Source organism: Pararge aegeria, chromosome 10 (genome assembly GCF_905163445.1).
Source record: "Pararge aegeria chromosome 10, ilParAegt1.1, whole genome shotgun sequence".
NCBI classification, from domain to species: Eukaryota; Metazoa; Arthropoda; class Insecta; order Lepidoptera; family Nymphalidae; genus Pararge; species Pararge aegeria.
The window spans coordinates 10,903,709-10,929,219 of record NC_053189.1 but is presented as its reverse complement, the minus strand read 5'-3'; the positions used below and the strand labels follow the sequence as shown (position 1 = coordinate 10,929,219).

General features: G+C 33.7%; 1 protein-coding gene across 1 annotated transcript in view; it reads left to right on the top strand.

Annotated features, from left to right (window-relative positions):
* The window catches only part of LOC120627046 (lachesin-like), a 31,456-nt gene that overhangs the window by 3,800 nt on the left and 2,145 nt on the right, over positions 1-25,511 (top strand). The window contains exons 2-9 of the mRNA XM_039894885.1: positions 10,462-10,521; positions 13,432-13,535; positions 15,667-15,874; positions 18,897-19,052; positions 19,672-19,800; positions 20,391-20,528; positions 24,959-25,108; positions 25,183-25,257. Coding sequence (XP_039750819.1) covers positions 10,462-10,521; positions 13,432-13,535; positions 15,667-15,874; positions 18,897-19,052; positions 19,672-19,800; positions 20,391-20,528; positions 24,959-25,108; positions 25,183-25,257 — 1,020 coding nt within the window. The remainder of the gene's footprint in view (positions 1-10,461; positions 10,522-13,431; positions 13,536-15,666; positions 15,875-18,896; positions 19,053-19,671; positions 19,801-20,390; positions 20,529-24,958; positions 25,109-25,182; positions 25,258-25,511) is intronic.

Genomic DNA, 25,511 nt, shown 5'->3' with positions numbered 1-25,511 from the left:
TTAGGAAAATCGTTTATAAGGCCGAAGCATTATTCATACTGCGAAGTGCATTTTAATATTAATGCCGATTGTGGGCTGTGATTGCGTCTTTCAGAGTTAACTCCTTCGGAATATGTGTATTTTAATAATTAACGATACCAAAAGGCGTATATGCAAAATGGGCTTTAGTATGTTCTAACACTACAGATAATTTTGTGTACATAGCCCAGCGGGGATAGCCCACTTTCGGGGGACCGAGTTTGAATCCCAGCACGCACCTTTAACTTTCAAAGTTATGTGCATTTTAAGGAAATAAAATATTAACGGTGAAGGGAAACATTGTGAGAAAACCTGTTTATAATAATTTTGCTCATGTTGCCCTAATCCTAAGGTTGCCTGGCAAAGATTGTTTTTAAGTGATAAGGCCGCCTTTTTTATTCTACTCCAGTCCTAGTGTTTCTCTCTATTCGTCCTTTATTTTTCTTACAGTGTAGCGGTGTTTTAATAAAGAGTTTAAATAAATAAATATGACCTCTCTCCATCGCGTTCCTTTATCAAATATTTTTCTAGACATCGGATTCTTTCAATATTCAACTCGTATCTTCATTCCTTTTTTATTACCTCGCAAAACGAGTCTGGATTCATGTCACTCACTAGGTCACAGATTATGCATAATTTTGGTAATTCTTACCTTATAAACATTCAGGAAAATGTAGTTTTGCTAACTTCTTACCTATTACCAATCAAAAGACACCACTAAAAACGCCGTTATTTGTGATTGCACGTAACTTTGCAGGCGACATTGGACGCGTGTTGGTTGCGCTAGGTGGGCCTTAACTTTAGACAGCGCTATTTTACAACAATGTACAGCAAATTTATCGATTTCATAACTATCACTTTTGATACCGTCTGATAACGTCTCAAACAAAACTGAGTGTATCGGACATGCCCCGTATTTGTATGAAAACGGTATCAAATATCAAGTTATAGTAATAAAAAGGTTAATTCTGGTACTCACTTTGTAAAATTATTATAACGTCATCTTATTTATATTAAATCATCTATCTGCTCTTTGGGTGACCCAGTCATCTACGAGTAATTTGACATGTAAATAGGAAACTTTAAAATAATACAACCACATTCAACTATATAGACTGATTCATCTTTCGATTCGACTCGAGCATGTCTAATGATTCACACGCTTTTCAATAAAATCAATCGGTTGAATGCTACTGGCCATTAATAAACAAAACACGACAGACAACGTCAAACCACTACTTGGCGACCAAATCTCTTTAATCGTCCTGGGTGTTGTTTTCTTAAGTTCACAAGTTTAATGATACCAATGATATAGCGCAATAATTTGGTGCTCGATATTTGCAAATGTTTCCGGTGAGTTTTAAAACTTAGTATATTTATCGATTTCTTCTTACTCAAATTTTTGCTCATGTTAGTCTTAACTGATGCCTATACTTTATTTGAGATAAAAATAGCCTATGCTAAATTATATCGCCTTTTTTTTATTGCTACGCAAACTAACAAAAAAAAAAGTTTGGTCAGTACAGTTATACAAAAATATTGTTAGTAATTAATATGTATACAAGGTACATCAAAGTAATCGGAGCAATTTTGATAAGTAGCAAACATTAAATTAACTTGAGAAGTCTAAACCGCAACTGAGTGCACGCCTTTGAGGTTAGGCTAGAGGTAAATATAACCTAGCCATCGAAGTTTCTCGATAAACATTACAATATTACTATTAAATTATATGAAAAAATCTCACATTGTCAGTAATTTATGTGGCAGGGGAAAGCTAACCATTGCCATTTTCTTTTCTCTCCCAATAAAACTCAGGCACGTTCTTTAAAATCAATTGTACGGTTTCCTCATCAACAAAGCAAAACTTTTTAAATTGGTTTAAAGGTTTCCCTACTTTTTTCTTAAATTCACCTGAAAAGCAATTTGCTTTAATTGTTTCTATTTTCTCAAACTCATAACTTCAGAAAAGTGATTTCGTAAGAGTTAGAATGACGGACGTAGAGCCATTCGTTGTTCTTAAAAACACACCGTGAAGAAACCTGCATACCCAATATTTCTCCATAATGTTCTCAAAGGAGTGTGAAGTCCGCCAGTCCGCCAGGGCCAGCGTCTACACAGAACTTTACTAGTTACACGTTTATCATGAATTAAAAAAATTCTCTTCTCAAATCCGGCTTTCGGAAACCCGTGGTAGACTCACTACAAACAGACAAACTTAACGATTCAGAAGAGCTTATAAAGTAGGCTTATTTTAAATAAAAGGTAACAAACTAAACGCCTCTCCCAACGGATAGTGTACGCATAATCACAACGCTGAATGAGGCTCTGCCAGAAAAAGTTTTTTTCCTAGGGCTCGAAGAAGCGAAGGGATCGTCGGCCTGAGGGCGCAAAATGTAAAGCCGAACCGCAGCTCTGAGGCCGTGGTGTGAGCCCACGTCCGGATGACGTTAGAAGTAGGAGACGCTGTGCAGAGGTGGATTGTGTGCACTGCTAGGGGAAGATCGCAGTGGATGGTACTAGTAGCATAGAGGAAGCTTTTGCCCGCTCTCCGTTAAATTCCATTAGTTGCCTCGGATTATATTCGTGGGAAGCAGAGTAGTAGTGACAGCTTTATTCTGATCAGCTGAATCACAAACCGGTTCAAATCAAATAAAAACGAATAACGAATAATATCTCCTATTTTTATAAAGTGGTCAGTCTTAAGGGGGGATTTGAATGTTGACTCAGCGTGACTCGTATACAATAGCGTTCAAGGATTTGTAAGCTCCAAGAACTATTTATTTTTAACATAGATTATTAATAAACTATACTTCTGTACCACGTTTGCTAAAATCAAAATAATTTTAGTTATTTAATTATTTAGTCAAAATTTACTTATAATTAAGCAACAATTGCGCGTTTTAGATGGAAAATTAAAAGGTTGTTTTCAATCGTCACTAAAGAACAAAATAGTATCATTCTTTAGAAATAAAAGTTATTCAGTTATTATTATTATTAATTAATCTTATGTAATTAGACTTTTCCATCATGTTATTTGAATATAAAGTTTAGGACTCTCTTCTCCTCCTTCGCTCGCGCGGTTCGAGTGACATATTTACGTTTATGAGTATAATATTATACATGTACCACATATAATGATATCAGTATAACCCTTAGGTAAAATAGTTGAAACCGCGGGAAACAGGTACCCTTGTTGACATACTATTATAAATTAGATATCAATGCAGCAGACATTTTAACGTTATTCAAAATCCTGCGATCCCTAGAGTGTTTTTTAAAAAACTTCCACTTAAAAAATAAAAAAGTGCATTGAATAAATTATTGAGTTATACAACTGTATAATATCACATTTTGAAAGAGGACAACTCTTTTATTTTAACATTTCAGCTCAAAGTTGCGAAAAGTTTCTTCATAATAGTTTTCGTAATGTTTTTATTTTTCATCTTTAAACTCTTGGTGCAGTTTTAATAGGGTTTCGTAAAGTTTTTTAATATTGTTTTAATTACTTTGACATGAATTTTAGAGTAACAAATCCAGCTCAATAATACCAACAAGCAAAGATTTTGTGATGTCAATATAAAAAATAGTCATTGGTGTTTTCATTTAGCTGCACGACAAAAAGAGTTTAGCCGCGTGTTGACGTCAGATCAGGATATAGTTGTCGGTTTCTCTAGCTAGCTAGTTTAGCTTCCTCTTTTTTACTGCACCCATCTACTACGATCACCAAACCGTCAATGACAATGACAAGCGTTGTGACTATAGGCAAACCCTCGCGTTGCAAGAGGACTTTTATTATTAATATTGATGATGATGATTGTTAATGACATTATATTAGTCACAAGGCTCTCTGTTCAACATCTAAAAGTTGAGTTCTAGTAAAAAAAAGTTGAACAATGATTTGTCCTCGAACATATGAGTAGATTTCTTTTATCTTTCTGTAAATTTATTTTCCAAATATACGCTAGTTACTAATAATGTTTTAAAAAAAACCCATTTTCTATTATTGAGTTTCGAGGCGTTAAACACTCAACGATAACATAAATTTCAAGCGGAGCGGTAACGCATCTAGCCATCAAAATGAATGTCAATTATTCAACCGCTGTTTATAATGGAACAACCCTGTCGCAGAGAGGGGCTGTCAACGCTCCTCGTTATATGTCGAGCAAAAACCAATTCTACTTAATGCACGAGATGACTACGCTCATTATGGGCAATCGAAAAACGTCCAGTGAAGTTCATTACGCCGATTTAATTAACAACAGCGTAAATATTATGTAATTATGTAGAACGTAGCTTATATTATTATCAAAGAGAACTTATTGTACCTACGAATTAATTTTACGCGTTTATTTAGATTTTGTAGTTTATTTACGCTATGGGGTCATCTATTACCTATTCTACATTAACCTTGATTTTTGTTACTTAAGTTATTATTTGAATATTATTACGTTGTGAACCAACAAACTTAGTTGTCAGACTATGGTTGGTATGGGCCGATAGTAAAATAATACATTTCTAATATTGTCACTGGCTATCGATAAAATCCTCAGAGCCTTTAAATAGCATGCATACTAATTATATTTTAAATCGTTTGAAGATTTAACGGCACAGATTCACAGACGAGCCGTTATAAATTAGAAACAGAACAACCTGCTAAGTCTCTTGTCGCCTCTTTTCATTAGAATCTGCCTTCCGAAACGGTGGTAGAGTCACTACAAACAGACCAATTCTAAGTTTAAAGTGCTTATAAACTAGGCCTATTGAAATAAGTGAATTCTGAATTTGAATTTAAGTAACTAAAACTGTAAAAAGCACCTAATTTTTTTTCTCAGGAGTACAAAAATAAATTCAAGTAAGATAGTCATAAGGTAAAGAGATTACCTAGTACAGTATCTAGCGATCATAGTAGGTATAATTTATTCAAACGCCCGCCTTTAAAGGAACATCAGTGTCGCTGAAAGGGGCTGTCAACACTGCTGGTAATGGTATACGTGTGGAACAAAACCACTTATTATATGAAATGACGGAGCCAATTATAAAAGAATTTATTACTGTGTTTATTACATGTACCTGTTAAAGTAATTTTTTGGTAATATGTTGTACTCGTACATTCATATTTCATGGCTGCATTCTTATACATCTTTGTGCTTTACAAAGTATTTATTACTCATGACGGTAGAGCAGAATACAGTTGTCATCTCCCCTCCTCATCCTGCGGGAGTCACATGAGGCGACTAAGGGATTATAACGGAAAACGGACAGCAGAGCCCTCTGTACTACTAAGACCATGTACTGCGATTACCAACAAAGTGTTGAGTGTTGGCTTTTATTCTAGCAGTGGACTGTCATAAGCTGTAGAAGATGAAGAAGTGTTTTACTATAAAGTATTGCGAAAAACATTGTATGAAACACGTGTGCATCCTTCATTAAACTGGGCTGCCATAGGTACGATAAGCGAGCCGAGAGTAGACAAATATAGCACACTTTTATTATAATACTAGCTGTTGCCCGCGACTTCGTCTGCATTTAATTTTGTTTTTTGATGTGGCATTCAATTAATTAGTAGTTCTAAAGTATTCAGTATTGCAAAGCCTTAAATGAGGGGTTTGCTGCTGTCCGCTGAGGAGTTCTGTCCTCTATCTTCAACCACATTCATCAGATCTACACAAAGTTTGGGCAAAATGAAACACATATTATTAATACATTATTTGTTGGATTTATGGTGTCAAATAGTCAAACACTTTCATCGCCTCTCCCAAAGGATAAGAGCTTAATGTCGGGATAAAAAGTATATTATATTACTTCTAGTACTTCCAAAAATATGAGTACAAAGTTTCATGAGGATTGGTTTAGTAGTTTTTGCGTGAAAGCGTAACAAACAAACCTTAACAAACTTACATTGCTATTTATAATATTAGTAGGGATTAGTAGGGATAGGGATACCGTTAGGACTGAAGCACATTTATAACAAACATTTTTACTCCATAATGGGAAGAGTTATTTCCCATTGATTAACAAAACCAACCATAATGATCAATCTAGGTTTATTTGCTACAAAATAAGATTGACCTGCTTAGTATCGTAGGAAAATAATACAAAAACATTATGCAGGAGGAAGTTACAGCCGCTTTAGAAATGTTTCTATTTAACCCAAAATAACAAATTGAAGGCCGCTCCGTATGCATTAGGGTAAAGTTTCCAACATAATAAAGTAACTTAGATTTACTACACTTTAGCTTATAAATCATATTAAAATTGTACCAGCTTGGCATGTGGTTGAAATATTAACGAACATACGAAACGGGAATATAACTTCTTTACCTTTAGAAAAATTACAATGTTGGTTTTTCTTCTCATATAAATAAGGTTTGAGGAAAGCCATGCTATTCTATTACATAGTTTTCCGTACTTTAATAAACACAGTGTTAGTGGAGCTTCGGAACTAGGTGGATGAATGCCTCAAGACCTTGGAATTCAGAATTCCCTGCAAATACCTATTTCAGTAGCGCACGTTTGATAGTATAATAATATAAGAGTAGCTGTTTCCCGTGGTTTCACCCGCATTAACTATGGGTCGTAAACGTCCCTTTCTGAACTGGATATTTTAATTAAAAATTACGTATCTTAATAACTTTAAATCCAAATAACTAAGCGGAAAGTTTATCTACATACCATTTTCTTGATAATAAAGTGACGATTGCCTATGCCTGTTGTCTAGACTTGACCGAGGATCTACTTGATAAACCGGAGCGACTGCAAAATTTATGTATTAGATTTATATTTGGCCTCCGGAAATTTGATCACATCTCAGTATATCGGAACAAACTAAAATGGCTTCCTATAAGGCATCGGCGTAATCTGCATGTATTATCTATCCTCTACTCTACTCTTTTTCTTCCTTGGACACCACCCTACCTTAAGGAACGATTCAATTTTCTTGGCCCGTGCACATCCCAAGGCTCTCAGCGATCCATCCGAGAAAATGTGCTTAGAATGGTGAAGTGTAACTCTCGCAGTTATTCAGAGTCCTTTACAATAAAAGCGGCAATGCTGTGAAATGAACTCCCTGATGACATTCGGCGCTCTAAATCCTTTGCGATTTTTAAAAGTCGTGTAAGGTGGCTCTATTTGTCACTATAAACATGTTAATATTATATGTATATGTGTGTGTATTTATGCATATTTATTAATATATATTATATTTATATATATTACATAATTGCGATTTCCCGTCTCTCATTGCCTTATTCCCATAGTTAAGGTAGCCTGGAAGAGATCACTGTTAGTGATAAGGCCGCCTTTTGCATATAATTTATGTTAATGTAAGTGTTCCTGTGTGTGTTTCCTTTATTATGCAATAAAGTTGTTTAGATAAAAACAAAATATTTATTGCATAATAATGACGATTAGTAGGTACCTATGAATTTTTTTATTGTGTATAGTGTCAATATATAGTGGCCTATATATTGACACGTATATGGCTCCTGGAACTTTCTTTAGATCTACTAATGACACATATTTTTACATGGACGCAATGTCCATGTGGAAATGGATGGATCTATAGCAAGCAATACTATGTATAGTATTGCTTGCTATAGTAAAGAACAACTACTGAGTTTCTTGCCGGCTCTTCTCGGTATAAACTGCTTTCCTTACCGGTGGTAGAGTCACTACGAACAGGCATACTTGACGTTTCAAAAGCGCTTATGAAGTAGGCCTACTTGAAATAAATGAATTTTGAATTTTGTCGTCTTCCCTTATGCATGCAGGAATGAAACAATCTTGACACCTTCATATTCTAGATTTCAATTATGTTCGGTTATATGAACGAGGTTGTTTAAATCAAGAGTGAGAAAGTAGGTAGTGTCTCTGTAAGTTTTTCGCATAATCTTATGTTGCTTCCCCACTTCAATGGTACATGCCACCACTTTGTTATCACTAAAACATCTTTTATGATTAACCCCGTTAACGGATACTGTTTTGGCCAACGAACGAAATTTCTGGCCTCTCTTATTTTCAGTATATGGTTATATTTACAGTAGATTGATAGGTGTTCAAATTCGCTTTAGCATGAAAAATCGTAGTTCTGGAGCATTACGTTTTAGTAATACACTAGTGACTACACACACACAAATGGCGAAGAAGTGACCTCGCCTCCTAACTCGTAATTTCGAATACAGTGTTACCAACTTGAATTATTAATAATCCCTACGTTAATAATTCGTAAATTTAGTTTTTTTCGAAATCGCTTGAAAATACGTTTGTGAAAACATTCGAAGTTATGACGAGAGCTAAACCACAAACATGAGTCACGACCACAGAGTTAAATTAATTTAACTTTTGTGAGTTTATCGTTCTGCCATGATTTGTATAGATAACCGTATAATTTAGTTTTTCGACCACAATACTATTTTATTAATAACAATTTGAAATACGTTTATTTTGATCCTGTTGATATGTCGGCTGTGCATGTTACATTAGGGAATTTTGAGTTACCTTATGTGCGTGTGAGCTTCACATTTGGGGTACGACCCAATACAACTTTTATACATCTTAAAGTAACGAACGTTTACCATCTTTCAACAAAGTAAGACAAAAAGATAAATGCGTTTACACATAAAAGTTGGAGTTGGTATTATAAACTGGACTAATTTGTTGCTAATAACTGTTTATTGTTATAAAAGAAAAGGTTAATTGTAACTATAACTGTACTTTAACTGCATTACCAAAAATGTAATGTAATGTAAAAAAAAAATCAAATGCTTTCTTCGTACTACCGTACGTGTTGGAAGTGTGCAAACACACGCATTTATTTAAAACGTCAACGTTTTGACATAGTTTTTAACTCAGTGACTGACTGTACAAGATGATATTATTCTGTTTATTATATTATTGAAAAAAAGGTCTTAAAAATGAATAGCGAGGTCTGCAAAGACTTTTTTTAATTTAGTAGTAGATAGTATTTAGTTATCTCTATATTTCAACAATTAAACCAAATCATTGTATTAAGTTTATTTTATCGTTAAGAAATGAAATAAAAAGTAATTAGTAAGTGTGAAAAACTCGCCCGCTGGTGTAGAAAGGTTGAATAAAATGATTACTACATACACATTCCCATAAAACAAAAAAAAACTTCACTCCATGTAGTTGTGCACGAGGCAATTAAACGGTGGAAACTTTTAACGACCTAAAGTAAAACGACGTAAAGTTTCACGTGTTATTGTAGGTAGGTACTCAAATAACGCGGATAATATTAAAATGGACGATGTTTTAATATGATAATAACGTACTAATTCTTTTATAAAGCCAGTAATGTCGTTATACTAGGGCAATTAGCTAGTTTACTAACTTTGCCATATTTCTAATTAATATGTTCAATAATACAAGTGTTTTATTACAGTCATTTTCATTTTTTGTAGCATTACTTTCATGTTATCTATTTTATAAGTAAGACTCCTAAATAAATATCTATTAAGATGAAAAACGAAAGAGTTAGTTTTTTATTGCTTTTCAGGCAACACTGGTTCATGCGTCAGATTACCTAAAAATATACAGTCATTTTTATTTTACGTAGCATTACTTGGTATTATCTTTTTTATAAGTAAGACTCCTAAAGAAAAATCTATCAAGATGACATACGCTAGAGTTCGTTTTTTATTGCTTTTTATGCAACACTGGTTCATGTAGTATAGTTAGTTTGTTAGATAAGTTAGTTAGATAAGTTTTGGGAAATACGTTTTTGATAATAATATACATATTAACTAGTTAATATGTAGGTAGGCAGCTAAATTGCCTGAACCATGATGAAAACAATGACAGCAAGTCGCCGAAAACTAAGCTACGTGAGAGCTTCACTAAGAAAATAGAGCTTGAGTTAAGACTTGACAAATATTAAACAGTTGCCTTTTCGGTGAACCAGCCTATTAAATATTGGAAATCGAATGAATATCCCTTCGGTAGTTTGTGAGATAGGCGCCATCGCTTCGTTTGATATTTAAAACGATGTAGAAACACTCATAAAGCAATACAACTCTACAGTCTAATAAATCTATTGACTACTTTTTAATGATTTATTTTATTCATTTAAACTTTTTGCATAATATAGGAAACACACACAGGAACACTCACTTAAATATAATTACGTGCAAAAGGCGGCCTTATCTCTAAAAGGGATCTCTTCCAGGCTACCTTTACTAAGGGAATTAGGCAATGAGTGATGATTGTTAGTTATTTTTTATAATTAATGTTATATTATGTAGCCATTTTAAATCGGTCTCAGTATCTATAAAATATATAGGTACCTTCGTTTATGATACGGGCATGTAAGACTAATTCGAAAGTTTATTTGGTTTTATAACAAAAGAAAATAATTCACTAGGTATGTTGATATATTTATAAATAGTAATTCCTAGTACTGTTCATCAATCACCAATTTAATTGCAGGTCGGGAATTGCCCAACGGACAGAATGTAGTATCAGTAGCTCCTATAAAGGTTTTCGATGGTGAGTTCTACTTTTAAATCGTATATACTTGAATATTGCGTATCCAGTATAAACCCAAAATAAAATTTATAAACTTTTAACAATACTTCATACATCCAAATCTCATTAGGAATTTCGAAGTTATGGAAAGTTATGGATAATTAATAAATTCAAATATATTCATACTTGTGGATCTTGAACTCCGTTTTGGGTAGTTAAACCTATTTTTTATTACAATATATGACGTGCGCTTAAAATACTTTAAGGCATATTTTGTTTTGGCGATTACGCAGTCAGTTAAAAATAATAACCAAACAACCTAGTTCCCGCCAACATAAATTATGTTATAATCAGAAGGGATTATATCTTCGTTAGAAAATTTACTTAGAAATGGTTTAATAAAACGAATTTTAAAGATACCTTTATACAGAGAATTTTGTGAAGACCAACAGAAGCTTCCACAAAGGTTTCTTCCTGACTGTAAGCTCCAATTTATTCAGCTTTTCCTTCTTAATACCTACTTTTACATACAAAGGAAAATAATAATTCTTATAGCATCTATTTTTTTCTAGAAATAATTCTATTTATTCTATTTAAAGGTATTTATAGTTTGCTTGAGTTTTGTAAGCATTAGCATTATTACAATAGTTAAATTTATATAGAAAAATCTTCATCCCACGACCAACGTATATCAAAAATATACATGCAAAAGTATGTTTATGTATTGTATACATCATAAATATAAAAAAGCCAAAAGTCTCCCGATCCTTGTCTACCCTATCCGGCAAGAAGTTTTAGTCAAAGTTCGAACCTACGAACTTATTTCTATCAATTAAATTTTCCAACCTAAACTGAAGCCTACTTATGGATCATAAATTTATATGTTTTACCTTATTAGACAGAAGATTCTCATGTGAGTTATTTCTCCCAATTTGCTAATAGGTCGAAATAAGAGGATTTCGCTTTTGACTGGGACCTCTTGTCAGAACTATTGACTCTAAGCGACTAGAAGTAGAATATCACTGAACGTTGACTGTAGCATATAAAATATAGTTTATCCCAATTCCGCTATATAGCTATGTGTACAAGTGATTATATTGTATTCTAATAATGTTATTTTAACACCTTTTTGATCTCGCGATACTTGAAACTTGTGGCGGATCAGTCACAGAGTAATGCATAAAAATAGCCTATTATATAATGTAACCTTCCTCAATGACGGGCTATCAAATGCAAAATAGATTTTTTCCAGATTTCCTGATAATTCAGACATAAAAAAAACAAAACAAGTAAAACGAACTCTGTAGATAGTTTCGAGGCAAAAATTTTCCAATACTTGTACTCAAAATGTTGTTTTGTGTATTTTAATTTAAATACTAATTGTAATGTTTTTGTGTTAATTTTACATACAATTTAAATCTTAATTACTTACCTTAAAACTTTATTCAATAAAAATGGAATCAATGATAAGGCACTGTCATGTCCTGTTGTTATATTTTCATAAAAAGTAGGCGTCCTTGTCACTAGTATTGATCAAACAAAGGTAAGGTGAGTAAAGTAGAAAGTGGGACAATTGAGTTGATATAAGGAGTAGGCAACTGGTACGTACCTATATTTCAAAAAGAAATACTAATATAATATTTACTGGACTGTTTATCATTTTAAAATATTGAATGATACGATAACAAAATACTGTTATTTATTAATGGCACAAATTGGTTTTGTAATAAAAAGTTAAAAATAAAGAAAGTTAGAAATTGTCGTTATTCAAATAACGCAATCGTGATTTATTTAGCCAGCGATTTCATCTTTTAAGCGTTGTTTACCGACACTTTAATTTGGGAAGGTTTTTAAAGGGGTGCGATACATTATTTTGGCAGCGCGAGGCAAAGAGTGATACCAACGACAAACCGCTATTTTTCGTGACGCGCTGGACATAAATCATGCACCCCTCGGCACGGCAGACACGCCGGCACCCAGCGATCGTCATGTCCTTAAACCTGTGAACATGACACTAGCGGACGCGAGTGCAATACCTACGTGATTTGGAATCGTAACAACTATAACTTCGTATTTTCCTATATTCTATTGTAAAAAGAATTTGAATTTCCATTTATTCCGAAGAGTATAAATATCGAATCGAAGATTTTAATTCTGTGATTCAGAATTTTATATTTTTCCCGTGAGTCGTAATTATATATATTTTTTTAATAACTTCTAATTTCAATAAAATAACCTTTTATAGCGAGGAAGTTGATGGGGCCGGGTGGGGAACTTAGGATAGGTATCTTCTCGAGACGTGACGCGTTCGAATAAATAATATAAATAAATAAATAACTAATTTTACTTTAAGTGAAAAGTTTTTTAATTGCTATCCATTTATATCACAAACGCACCAACATAAGTTTCATAAAACGCAATTTTACTTTTCCTTATCCCCATATCATGTATCAACTCAGTACGAATGACAAGAGGCGTTACGATAACTTTACAATTATAGTCTTTGAATAAATGCATAATAAGTAATCATTCTGAGTAATTTTTACTGAGTTAAATTACTGACAATACACTTCCTATATGAGAACATCTTCATAATTATATCGCAGTATTTTTTTTATTTACTTTAGCCCTTTTCAACGTGTAACTTTCATAAAATGAAGATAAATGTCTATCTGACATCATTAATTTATATCTAGGCAGTAAATCAATTAATCAAAGGAAGTAAAAATTCTCTCTTAAAAGGTTTGAATATCAAATTTCATAATTGACGCTCGGCTCGCGTTCGCTTAATTAACGTGAACAAACGCTGACTCAGGGAATCTCGTGCTCAACCCATCTTATCAACGTATTTTATGGAAGTTCTATTACAAGTAAACATATCTGTCTTCTGTAGTAATTGTCAACGGGACTGTAATGGATGTTTCTTTTCAGAATCTATGTATCCGAGATTTGCTGAGCCAATACCAAATGTCACGGTCACTGTTGGCAAGGATGCTCTGTTGGCGTGCGTCGTAGATAATTTAAGAGGATTTAAGGTAAATTATTTGTTTTATAGAACGCGTTTTGATAGGTATTCTTAAATATTTCGTACATTATTTTGTTGTCCTTAACAGTCCTACAATCCATTTCATTATAATTTGTGTTTTCTAACCTCCTTTTATATCATTATCATCTTTGCTATTTGAGTTATATTACATCATTTATACACTTCATTACCCCCTTTATGCTTCTACAAAAATAACAGAAAATATCTCAAAAACTGCCTAAGGAGCCGAGCTAGGTTTAAAGTAACCAAACACAACTTAAACTATAACATTACATGACCGCAAAACTACAACAGTAAACGGACATACCTCTTACAAACAACGATACATTTTCAGTAACCTTTGTCATAATAACCTGCCACTTACCGATCCTATAACTTATTACTAACAATGGTCATAAAAATTACTTCATAGTTAGTTTACAGTCTTTATACTATCTAGAGAATTAACATATCAACAACCTTAAAACTTAAAATGCGGTAACAGAATGCGTCTGTACACCGCGATGACAAAATGTAACCCCTTTGATATAATTTTTTTGTAAGGTCCCTAAAGACAGCTATCACACCGCACTGTTCGGTTATGGTTGTTCGAAACACACAGTGATCTTGTTACACAAAAGTTCATATACATTGATTTATCATAAATTACATGAAATAAATTTAATCTTTTTATATCTAATAATCTTATAAATAATTATTATTATTAACATAAGCCTTCTTCATGTAGGACTATGAGCAAAGGCCTGCTCTTTGAATAGAAAAGAAAAATATAGACCGATCCCAAGTTTTCTAAACTCTTTTTAGGTTAGTATGTCATATTATATCAATTTGAATAACCGTGACCGTCAGCCTAACGTGTTCGAAGATTTGGAGGTAAGCTCCAAATCTTTAGTCATTAGTCAATCCATTTGACAGCCGGTTGGCGCAGTGGGCAGCGACCCTGCTTTCAGCGTCCAGGGCCGTGGATTCGATTCCCATAACTGGAAAATGTTTGTACGATGAACATGAATCTTTTTCAGTGTCTGGATGTTTATACGTATATTATAAGTATTTATGTATCCTGTTCATAAAAATATTCATCAGTCATCTTAGTACCCATAACACAAGCTACGCTTACTTTGGGGCTAGATGGCGATGTGTGTATTGTCGTAGTAAATTTATTTATTTATTTAATCCTCTATTTTGATCGACTACATGCGATTATTGCAACTCGCCCTTAAAACCTTTCTTAAACTTTAATCGTCAGACAAATATTTTATTCCGTTCGTTACGTCATACATTTTCTATTTGCCGCCACATACCTTCACTAGCAGTTAGCGAGCTTGCTTGTTTTAGATATTTCTTACAGGACACGCAGGCTTCTACGCCACTCCTCTATGCAGGACACGTAATAAATTCTACATTAAGTATTCAACATTGTACAAAGGAACTCAGAAATATTCGCACGAACCAAAACGAACTTAAATCTAGAGCATTTTCAATTAATGCAGCGTACAATTTAAAAAATGAAATAAAATGTAGTTTTAAGAAGGTTCTTTATGCACTTTTAAGATCAAATTTGACAGGTAACTCACCTGATAAGCAGTTGTAATTACTTATTTACACATATGCCTATAGTACTTGACCCTCATAAGCCATAACGCTGAATTGCTTATCGGTACGGTTATGCCAAATTTACAGAATTAAGAACATACAGAAACCGTGTACACGACTAACATTGCAGCATCGAAAACCACTCCACTTTAGATTGTTTTCTCGAACAAACGGAAATTCACTTCATACCATTTAGTATTCGGTAGTATTATTGTACCTTTAATGTTCTAAGCGTTCACCATAAAATAGGAAAAAGGGAAAAAAAAGGTGACGTTTTAACCCGTTTTAGACACAATGCACTGCATACAATAAAGGCTCATTGATGATTCTGTATCTTCTTAATTGAATGGCCGATTTGCGATAATAAAAGACAGTACCTATCTACCTACCTTAATACAATTTTGAAATTTATTAATAATGAAAAGTAAAATAACAAAACAAATATATATGATATTTATTCTTTGAAACTAATCTATTTAATGTCCTATTGCATGAAAATACAGAATTAATATTATTATATTTACCAGGTCGCCTGGGTTCGTATGGACACCCAAACAATCCTCAGCATCCACCACAACATAATTACCCAGAACCCGCGCATCAGCCTGTCCTACAACGACCACCGCTCGTGGTACCTCCACATCAAGAACGTTGAGGAGGTTGACCGAGGATGGTACATGTGCCAGGTCAACACCGACCCGATGCGTTTCAGGAAAGGATATCTACAAGTTGTAGGTTTGTACACACGAACGTCACTAAAAAAATTAGCACTGCAAGTCTCACTGCACAAGGTGCAATCATTTCAGCGTTTAGTCTTTTTTCATTAAAATGTGGAGGTAAGTTTAATACTTATTACACTAAATAAATATTCTCTATCTCATATAATCCAGTGCGCAATCGTAAAACACTGTCTCCTGCGCAGGTTAATCGACAAAGGTCTTCTTAAATATTTTATACTCGGCAATTTAAAATATTTTTTCGGCAAATATTTTTTCGATGACAATTATTCATTGTAAAGTCAACATCTCCTGAGGATGCTCCGGTTTCGGAGCGAAACGTGCGTAAATGGTACATTACCGAGGATCTGTTTGGTGTGGATTATACGGATTGAAATTAGAAATTATAAATTACACCATACAGATTCTCCTGCTGTTCGCGGAGTATAGCAAATTAAGCTTAATTTTCATAAAGGTCTTTTTACGAGACGCGACCTTTATAAACATTTATCATCATAAGTATCTATCATACCTTGTATAGCGAAGAAAATCTAATTTACGATTCAGAAAGCTTAACTAAACGAGCAGTTATCCAGATATTGCTATCCTATTCAAAGTATTCTCTGTGGAAGAGTATAGCACTATTTTGAGAAATGTCTGTTATGATATTTGAGTAAACGAGGATAATCTAGATAAGCAAACAATTTAAGCTAAGTTGATGTTACTGTCGTATTATTCACTAATTTGTACTTGAAACATTTTCGTCAACATTTCTCTTTGTAGCAAACAAGTGACACAATATATTACCATCCTTAATTAGGTAATTAAGTAAGTAAGTTATTATCGAGGCAAAACACCTACCTACACGAATATACTTGACTTTGATATTTCTTGGCAAAACTTCGTCAAACAAAATTTAGACGAGACGAAGCGTTAAGAATTTTATTCTTATGATTTATATTAGCTAGCTGTAGGATTATATTGGGATATTCCTCACAGAAGTTTAACATTCTAAAACGTTGTACTAAAATATTTAGCAACAATCTTTAAAGCTGTTTCAAAGCTTCTGAACCAAAACTAATATCGTAGTATTATAGTAGTATTATATATAAAATATTTCTGATCACATACCATTTTGTCGAATAGCAAACACATATGAGAACGTCACTTTACCACTGAGATCCCAATAATCCAAGAAGGTGTTTAAAGAAAACAGTTGACAAAATGCACATTGTGAGATGGGACGGATAAAGCAAGATTATTTTTCTGGATAAATTACTCGAACTAGTTATTTTATGGTAGTCTATTCCACGCCATATACAACTTAATTGATGATATTCAAATTGTAAGAAATAATTTAATTTATCGGTGAATGTTATAAAACTCAAATTTTTCTTAGTTAAAGAAGGCAAGCGAAGGAACGTTATTTGAGTCGCCCGTTGAGTTAATAACTTGTGTTTTATAAAAACAAATCCCCAGTGCGTCATACGATAACTATAGGTATCTTTAGCCAAATATTACCAATGAGTCTTCATACTCGTAGTAACATTTCGATAACTATAGGTATCTTTACGACTATTACGTAGACTAAAGATTTACTTATATTTAAAGCAATTGAAGAACATCAGAACCCAGCTTTTAGAAGTAATAAAATATTTTTATCACTCCCAAGTCCGCAAAGCGAGTTAAACCCTGATTTGAATGTTAAAGTATACCCCGTGAATCTCAAACTTTTCATTTCAATTTAGAAGGATTCATTTTAACTTCCAAGAACAATGATCCAGGCGCAAAAAGACTTCCTCCGCAATTTATCCATTTCAATAGACTTACAATAGGTAAAAAATTACACAAATAAACCAACTACCCTTTTTATCTACGATTAAAATAATAAATAAATTTAACCTTTGCTCCTTTATTTAATTTGTACTTAAACTTAAAATCATTAACATATTTTACCTTAGTGAATAATAAAAGTGGTTCTTAGAATGCCAAGATAAAATAGATAGGTATTGGGATTCACTTGGTTCAGATTCCATTCGAACAGACTTCATGGCAATTTACAATAATAGGCTCACATTTTATGCCTTTCAAGATAAAGCAATGCAGTATAGAAGATGTTCTTTACTATTGCGTTTTGTGTGCTCATTTTTGCACAAGATTGCAATACTGACACTGGTAATAACAGCTAACGTAAGACAAGGACCAATTAAGTTTAGAAGTTAAAAGTTCTAACTCCAATCATAACATACCAAGTCAAGATCAAAAAAAAAGTTTCTTGCTGTTGCGCTGTTAAGTGCTGGACTGAATACGAGCGGCCAATCAACTCGGTCACCGCTCACACATGAAAATCGATCTTTAGTTCGGTCGGTAGTTTAGTTCGGTTGTAGAAATAAAACTTTGTTCACTCTATACCTTTACCGGTACGAAATATCAGCTAAATTTTAAGCCCTGACTCCAACTCATAGTTAATGATCAGTGTCAAGTATTCGTCATAATGACTGGAACCGGCGATTTGTGCTTAGCACGAGAAGCAAGGGAATAAGTTAATGAGTACAGTTCGATATACTAATTTGAAGAGAATTTTTTGTCGGCCGATTGGCGCAGTTTGCAGCGTCCCTGCTTTCTGAGTCCAAGGCTGTGGGTTCGATTCCCACATCAATCGAAAATGTTTGTGTGATGAGCATGTATTTTAATCAGTGTCTGGGTGTTTATATGTATATTATTCATTAAAATATTCATCAGTCATCTCAGTACCCATAACACAAGCTACGCTTACTTTTGGGCTAGATGGCGATGTATGCGTTGTCGTAGTATATAAGTACGTAGTATATAAGTATATTAATTATTTACTCCAGATACCCAATTGAATGAATATTGCTTAATCAACGCGATCGTTTGATTTGCACTATCGTAACTATGCAACACTACCTTCTAACAAACTATGAATATTATACAGCTCGGTAACTATTATTATAAGTATAACAAAAAAAGCATTATCGAAATTTGAAGCAAACACCGTAATTACTTATCGACATGTCCAGTTCCCCCATCGATCATCGACAACATGACGTCCACGGATATGGTGGTGAGGGAAGCCACCGACGTGACCTTGGTGTGTCGCGCCTCGGGTTACCCCGAGCCTTATGTTATGTGGAGGAGGGAGGACGGTCAAGACTTTAATTATAACGGCGAATCTGGTAAGTTTCGTCGATTATTGTTTTTAATATTAATCCACGAACCCTTTTCCACGTCACTAGGCCAATTAATTTTGATTCTTAATCGATATTAGAATTTCTTTACACTAGAATTTTAACTTCTAATAACACTCATATTTATTCTAGGCTACACAAAAAATATATACGGCCTATTTCATCATATTACAAAAATGAAAACGTAACGTATAAAAATACGATTGAATAAACTAACTTAGAAGTTACTTTGTGAAAACAAAAAAAAAAATGACGGTGATATTTAATACGCTAATTGTAACTGAAACAATGTCCCTAATTCTGAACCCACAAAAGCCAAGCGTGCTTCTACTGTACTTAGTTTAATATCATCATATCTCATTTAAAGAATACCGTTTGGTATCGTACATTATTAATTCGAAGCATGTACGTTTTTGTAGTAATTTTTAACCTTTATAAAGCCAAAATATACAACTAATGACGAAGAGATTAAATCGTTCGGTAGATTGTGAGCAGTATAAGCTCAATGGGCATACTGTAGTAGGCCTATAGAAAGTCCTCTCTCTAGATCTATTCTCTACTCTGAAAGTGAACTCTATAAAGTTTAATACTACATTTTTATTGCCAGTAAGCGTGGTGGATGGGGAGACGCTTACCATAACAAAAGTGTCTCGACTACACATGGGAGCCTACTTGTGTATCGCATCAAATGGAGTGCCCCCTTCGATAAGCAAACGGATCATGCTCATGGTTCAATGTGAGTATAATGTTGGTAGATCTCAAAATGTAAAACCTAAATCAAAAAAGTAGAATAGGTTCTTGTTTTGAGATTCTTATCTGTCCGTCCGTGTAGGTATCAGCGGGCTGTATCTCATAAACCGCAATAGGTAGAGAGTTTAAATTTTCATTTTATTGGTGCGGTGGTTACAGAGTGGGTATTTTTATTGTCGCTATAAACATAGAAAATCGCGACAATTTCTAATTTATTTTTATTTACAATGAAACTTACAATGGAACCCATCCCGTGCAAGTGAAACAAATACTCATTACTTCAACATTAATTGCAATTAATATCGCATATTTGTAAAGTGCTAAAAATTTTGATGGTTAGAAAAGTATAATTTTTTTTGTTTTTTAAATTATTAGTTTGCCGGTGTAATTACAGGCATATGAGCCTACTACACCTCAGGTTTATTTATACACAGGGCACTTTGTACGACGTGTTCCTTGCGTGCGATGTTTTGATAGGTTTCTAGGCAATAGTTTTTCATTTTATACCCGGTGCTTGGTCCGCAAATTATAACTACAAAAAAATACTAAGATTTTTATACAGGCTTTTTGTCATAGTTCCACCAATGCTGTCGATACCAAATCAACTGGAAGGGGCCTATGTCGGCCAAGACGTAACTTTAGAATGTCATACGGAAGCGTACCCTTCCTCAATTAACTACTGGACCACGGACCGCGGAGACATGATCATTTCCGGTGAGATTTGTTTGAATATATTACACTCCTTGTCATAACCGACGGATATTATTGTCATACTAAATAAATTTATCGTTTTGACTATTGTTAGAGCGCTTCCATATTGTCCGATCCGTTTTATTCTCGTACACACTCAACAATATTTTTTGTCCGCCAACTATAAAAAGGTTTGTTTATTTGTACAAATCAACGGATACGCCGATCTTGATGAAATTTTACATAGCGATAGCCTGCAACTTGGCGATCGACTTATAAGTCGGGAAAACAATCGGTTTTAGCAAGGTTTTTGCAGAATTAAATTGGTCGAGGGCAACAGCTAATCGAAGTTTATATGCTAAAGTGTCTCTATGTGTGTTTACTTATTTGCTTGTTAAATATGTTCATCGCAACCACTGCAACTATCTTGACAAATCTAGATAAAAAAATACTTGCAACATAGTATACTCACAATACAGGAAAATCAACGGAGGACGGTTTCCGAGCAATTTTAAAACATCAATTTTGTTAATTTAAAATGCATATAAAAAATTTCGGAACCGACAGGATTTTGTTACTTATATACGGCTTAGCAGCAATGCCGGTCTTTACAAAAATTTGCATTAGCTTGCATTTATACTCAGGAAAGTAAACGGTTCCTGCGGAATTCTTAAAAAAACCGAAACAAACACGAATGAAGTCGCGGGCACATAGCTAGTTGGAAACTTACGCCTTTTACCAGCAGTTTTTCGGTAATAAATATGTAATGGAACCACTTTGCAATCCATCTACAGGGTGTAAATTACGTGTATACCAAATTTCATCTCGGTTCAACGATTAAGTCGAACATAGATAACAAACTTGAACATAACAATAACAACATAATAACAGACACACTTCTTTGCATTTCGAAATTATATTATGAACTCATACAGATGAATATACCCACTCACAAAAGTGTAAACTCTGAAATAAAACTGAGAATTTTTCATTATAATCTGTGTCAATTCTTATTTCCATAACAGGTCAATAATTGTATGTATGTGCGTTCATCGATCAATCTACATATTATCAGGCAATAATAATACACTATTATTATATCACGAACTAATGAATAATAACGAGATACAAACTACAACAGCGATCTATCAAAATCCACTACGAACCTCGTATAGATACTCGTATATTTAAATCTCAACTTGTTATCGACGAACACAATAGAACTGCCGCAATACATTCATCATGCCGGCTTAAATAACATGTGTCTCTGTCAAATATAATACCACGATTCATCATTGATTTATGGGCTGATAATGAAAATAGTTCGTGTTCGAAGCCGAGGAAGCGACATTGTGGCTATTCAGGCGTTCAAAGGAATGCTGTGGAATGGAAATATATAAAGGTTTTTATTCCTTTAGTAAGGGAAAACGTTATAACTGTCTCTCAGAAAATATGAGATTTATTCCCTTAACAATGTAATTCGAATATCTATTATATTCGAATTAGTACTCAAAGTTTACTCTTTCTTGCACTTCAAACGATACAAAACGCTTTTGTCATTTGGCAGAGTGCTTTGAGAAGTTAGGACAGGCGCGCAAAACAATTGTCATACAAAAAGCGTGTGACCATAATTTATCCACACCTTTCTTCGTAGTCTCTGTACTCAGTTTACTATACGTTAAAACTAGATAACACTCTAAAGTAACTTGCTTAACTTGCTTACCAGCTATCACAGAGAGTGGATTAATATCTGACTTCTGCCACTCGTTAATTACGTACCCTAAATGGCACGGTTGGGTGAAATCGATTACGCATTATTAACGATAACTATAAAGTGTTTAAAATTACCTATAACTTTAATAGCTAATAACATTACACAATACAATATTCCTTCAAAAACGTGGGATGTTGTCACGACTTAGTTGTAAATATTCAATTAATTATTTTTATCAGTATATCTGTATCTGTATTTTTAACAAGTTACATGAATCATATCCACGTACCTACCTACGAAGACGTGCCTATCAATGATGTTCTGTTAATAATAAGAGTTTAAAAAGCTTCAAGACATAGTACAAAAAAATATATAATTTACAATCTTTATATATATATTTCTTATGTGCGTGTGTGTCACTGAACTCCTCCTAGACGGCTGGAATGGATTTTTTTGGTATACGTTTTGGTGGCACCCTGGTTGGTTTTGATTTACAAATTAGCCTGACAGATGGCGCTGCGGTACGCTAGTATATAATAGTTTACCATTTAAGTCTCGATAAATAAACAATCCCAGCTAATACAGTATATTATAGCTTATGAAAAAGGGTTTTTAAAACTTCAGTCCTAATTGCTATAATGGTAAATACAATCAACATAATTTGTATTAATACAAAAGTGTATCAAAATTTCTACGGTAGGTACCGTAGTTCTGGCTGTCCGACGGTAAACTTTTCACTTTACACCAGCGACGGCCCCGTTTGCAAGGGAAATTAACTTCTGCAAACTCTGCGTGTTTTTGTAAACTTTTTTGACAATGTTCCACCTCTGCAGTTATTATGCACAAAGGAATTAGTAACTATATTAAGCGGTGAAAATGCCTAGTAGTAATATCATAAATTGTATCTACGCTTATATTTCTTGTCTATCGGTTCGCGTGTAGTGGATTTTAATCAAATTCTAAATTTTAATTTCAAATAGGCCCTCATTATAAGCACTCAATCCAATAAGAAGATAAAGTCTAATATTCAAAGACAAATAATTGAACTGCAAACACGTGGCGCCGTCGTGGTTAACAGGCATAAATCTGAAAGCAGTAAATTTAAATGCCCATTCTCCCATACCTACGTTTTAAGACCACAAACTTGCCCCTTTATGTGAATATCGTAGTACCCTATCACACGATTGCACCCCATTTGTTTCTTAACGGTCCATTTATTTCATAACTATCAAAGCGGTACACTACCTACTGGGGGCTTACTATATTTGAGGCAATATACTTGGTTCCAAGATATATCTTACACAACTGATTATGCTTGGGAAGGAGATGAACATCCTGGATGTAGAGCCTGCGCACTTGGCTGATTAAAAGCACCTAGTAGCTATTCAAAGCTGCTGTGTCCAAAGTTCAGGTTGCCAGAACGATTCCTGACCTTCGTTAGATGCGGCATTGTAGGAAGAAGAATAGACTTACTATCTTTGCTTATAGCAGTATGAATTTAAAATAACAGTTTATGAAGACACCCCTTGTTAACTTTAAACTAAGGGTGATAATAATTCTGAAACAAGATTGTCCACATTATTAAAATTATACTCCTTATAGGATTGGCAATAAGTCGGGTTGCTTAATACAAAATACAAAATCACGTATTTCCGGTACTGATCCAAACTCATCCCAACTTATTTACTGCTAACGGCCCTATCTTAATAGTTAAGAAACTAAAATTGATAACAGACACTGTAGTGGACTCGGTGGCTTATTATTATATTCTTTTCGTTTTTGAATTTTTGTGAAAAATTACTGTAAAAGACCACATGTATTTTCTTCTAAAACACGAAACTCTCTGTTAACAAAAAAGCCTAACTTTTAGGGCCTTAGCTCTTTTTATAACGAATCTCCCCCGTGTTAAAGTAAGCATGAAAGTTATGCTAGGGGTGGAAATGATTATTTTTAGTCGAGCGTTCGTAGTACGAACCCGCGACCTTAAGATTTACATTCGCCATTTAACTTTCGCCATTTAATAAAAAAAGTCAGCTAGTTTATGGTTTTTAATGAGGAAACAAAACAAATGCCAATTTTTTTTCTGTTTGGACTTGTCTGTAGCTGAGTTAACCTACCTAAAATGAAAAAAAAAGCAAATTTTTGTCAAGTAAAATGTAAAATTACTTGTATAGTTTTAGATATACCTACTTTATATATAGTTTCCTATTTCATAGTAGGTACCTAACAAGGAGAGTACCTACCGAGCAGTTATACATTATACTTTGCACCCACTTAAAAACGATGTAGAAAATATTTATTTCTTGCTTTTTGTTGTTTAACAAAGTCGGTTTATTTTTGACAATAATTTTTTTACGCAATTTATAGTGTTGTTAACATCCAACTAACTTTACTAGTTTTGTAAAAATTCTTAGCATTATCTTTTAGATCAAGGTGTGTTTTAAAAATTTCGTGAATATATAATTTCGTATTTTTTATTAGTATTACTAAAAATTATTGCAAGGATTGTTTACACAATAAGGGAAGAAAATAAGAATGGACTATATAGGTACTAGATATACCAACATAGGTTCTATATAGGTCCATTCTTAGGTTAGGTTAGGTTTTAACTTCACAATACTACACTACAAACATCAAATTGGAAAGGCATAATATTCTGTTTCAATAAAATGCTAAAATTTAAATTGGATTTGTAAACACAGACACAGGTTTTATATTTAAGTAGAAATGGAAATTGTAGGTGGCAAGTACGAAGCGTTCCCGGTGGATAGCGGCTACAACAAATTTATGATGCTCAAGATTCGCAATATCACCAAAGAAGATTTCGGATTTTACAAGTGTATCGCGAAGAACTCTTTGGGCGAGACGGATGGCATCATCAAACTGGATGGTACTTGTCCACATTTTTAAATCTGAATTTATTTTAAATTGGAAAATATACTGAATTTTCATGTCTATTTTTAGAAATCCCTGCTCCACCGTCTGTCTTCACGACCACGCTGAAATCTGTTTTGGATAATCAAACGATCAGGAAAAAGGGTTCGTTTATTTAGTTAATAAACTAAATAACTTTAGCTGTGTTTTCGTCTTTGTACGTTTCGACGAATCATATTGTCGAAACGTACATACGTGTTGTGGTGTGAAATTTCACATGTTGCTGTGTTTCAATTAAAATAATTTACGTTTCGTCCAACAACATTGAATTAGCCCCTAATACCTTAGCTTAAAGAAGTGTTATTTTAAATTTGTAGTTTTAGTAGCAAAAGTAGTAGTTTCTTATTGAGTATCTTATA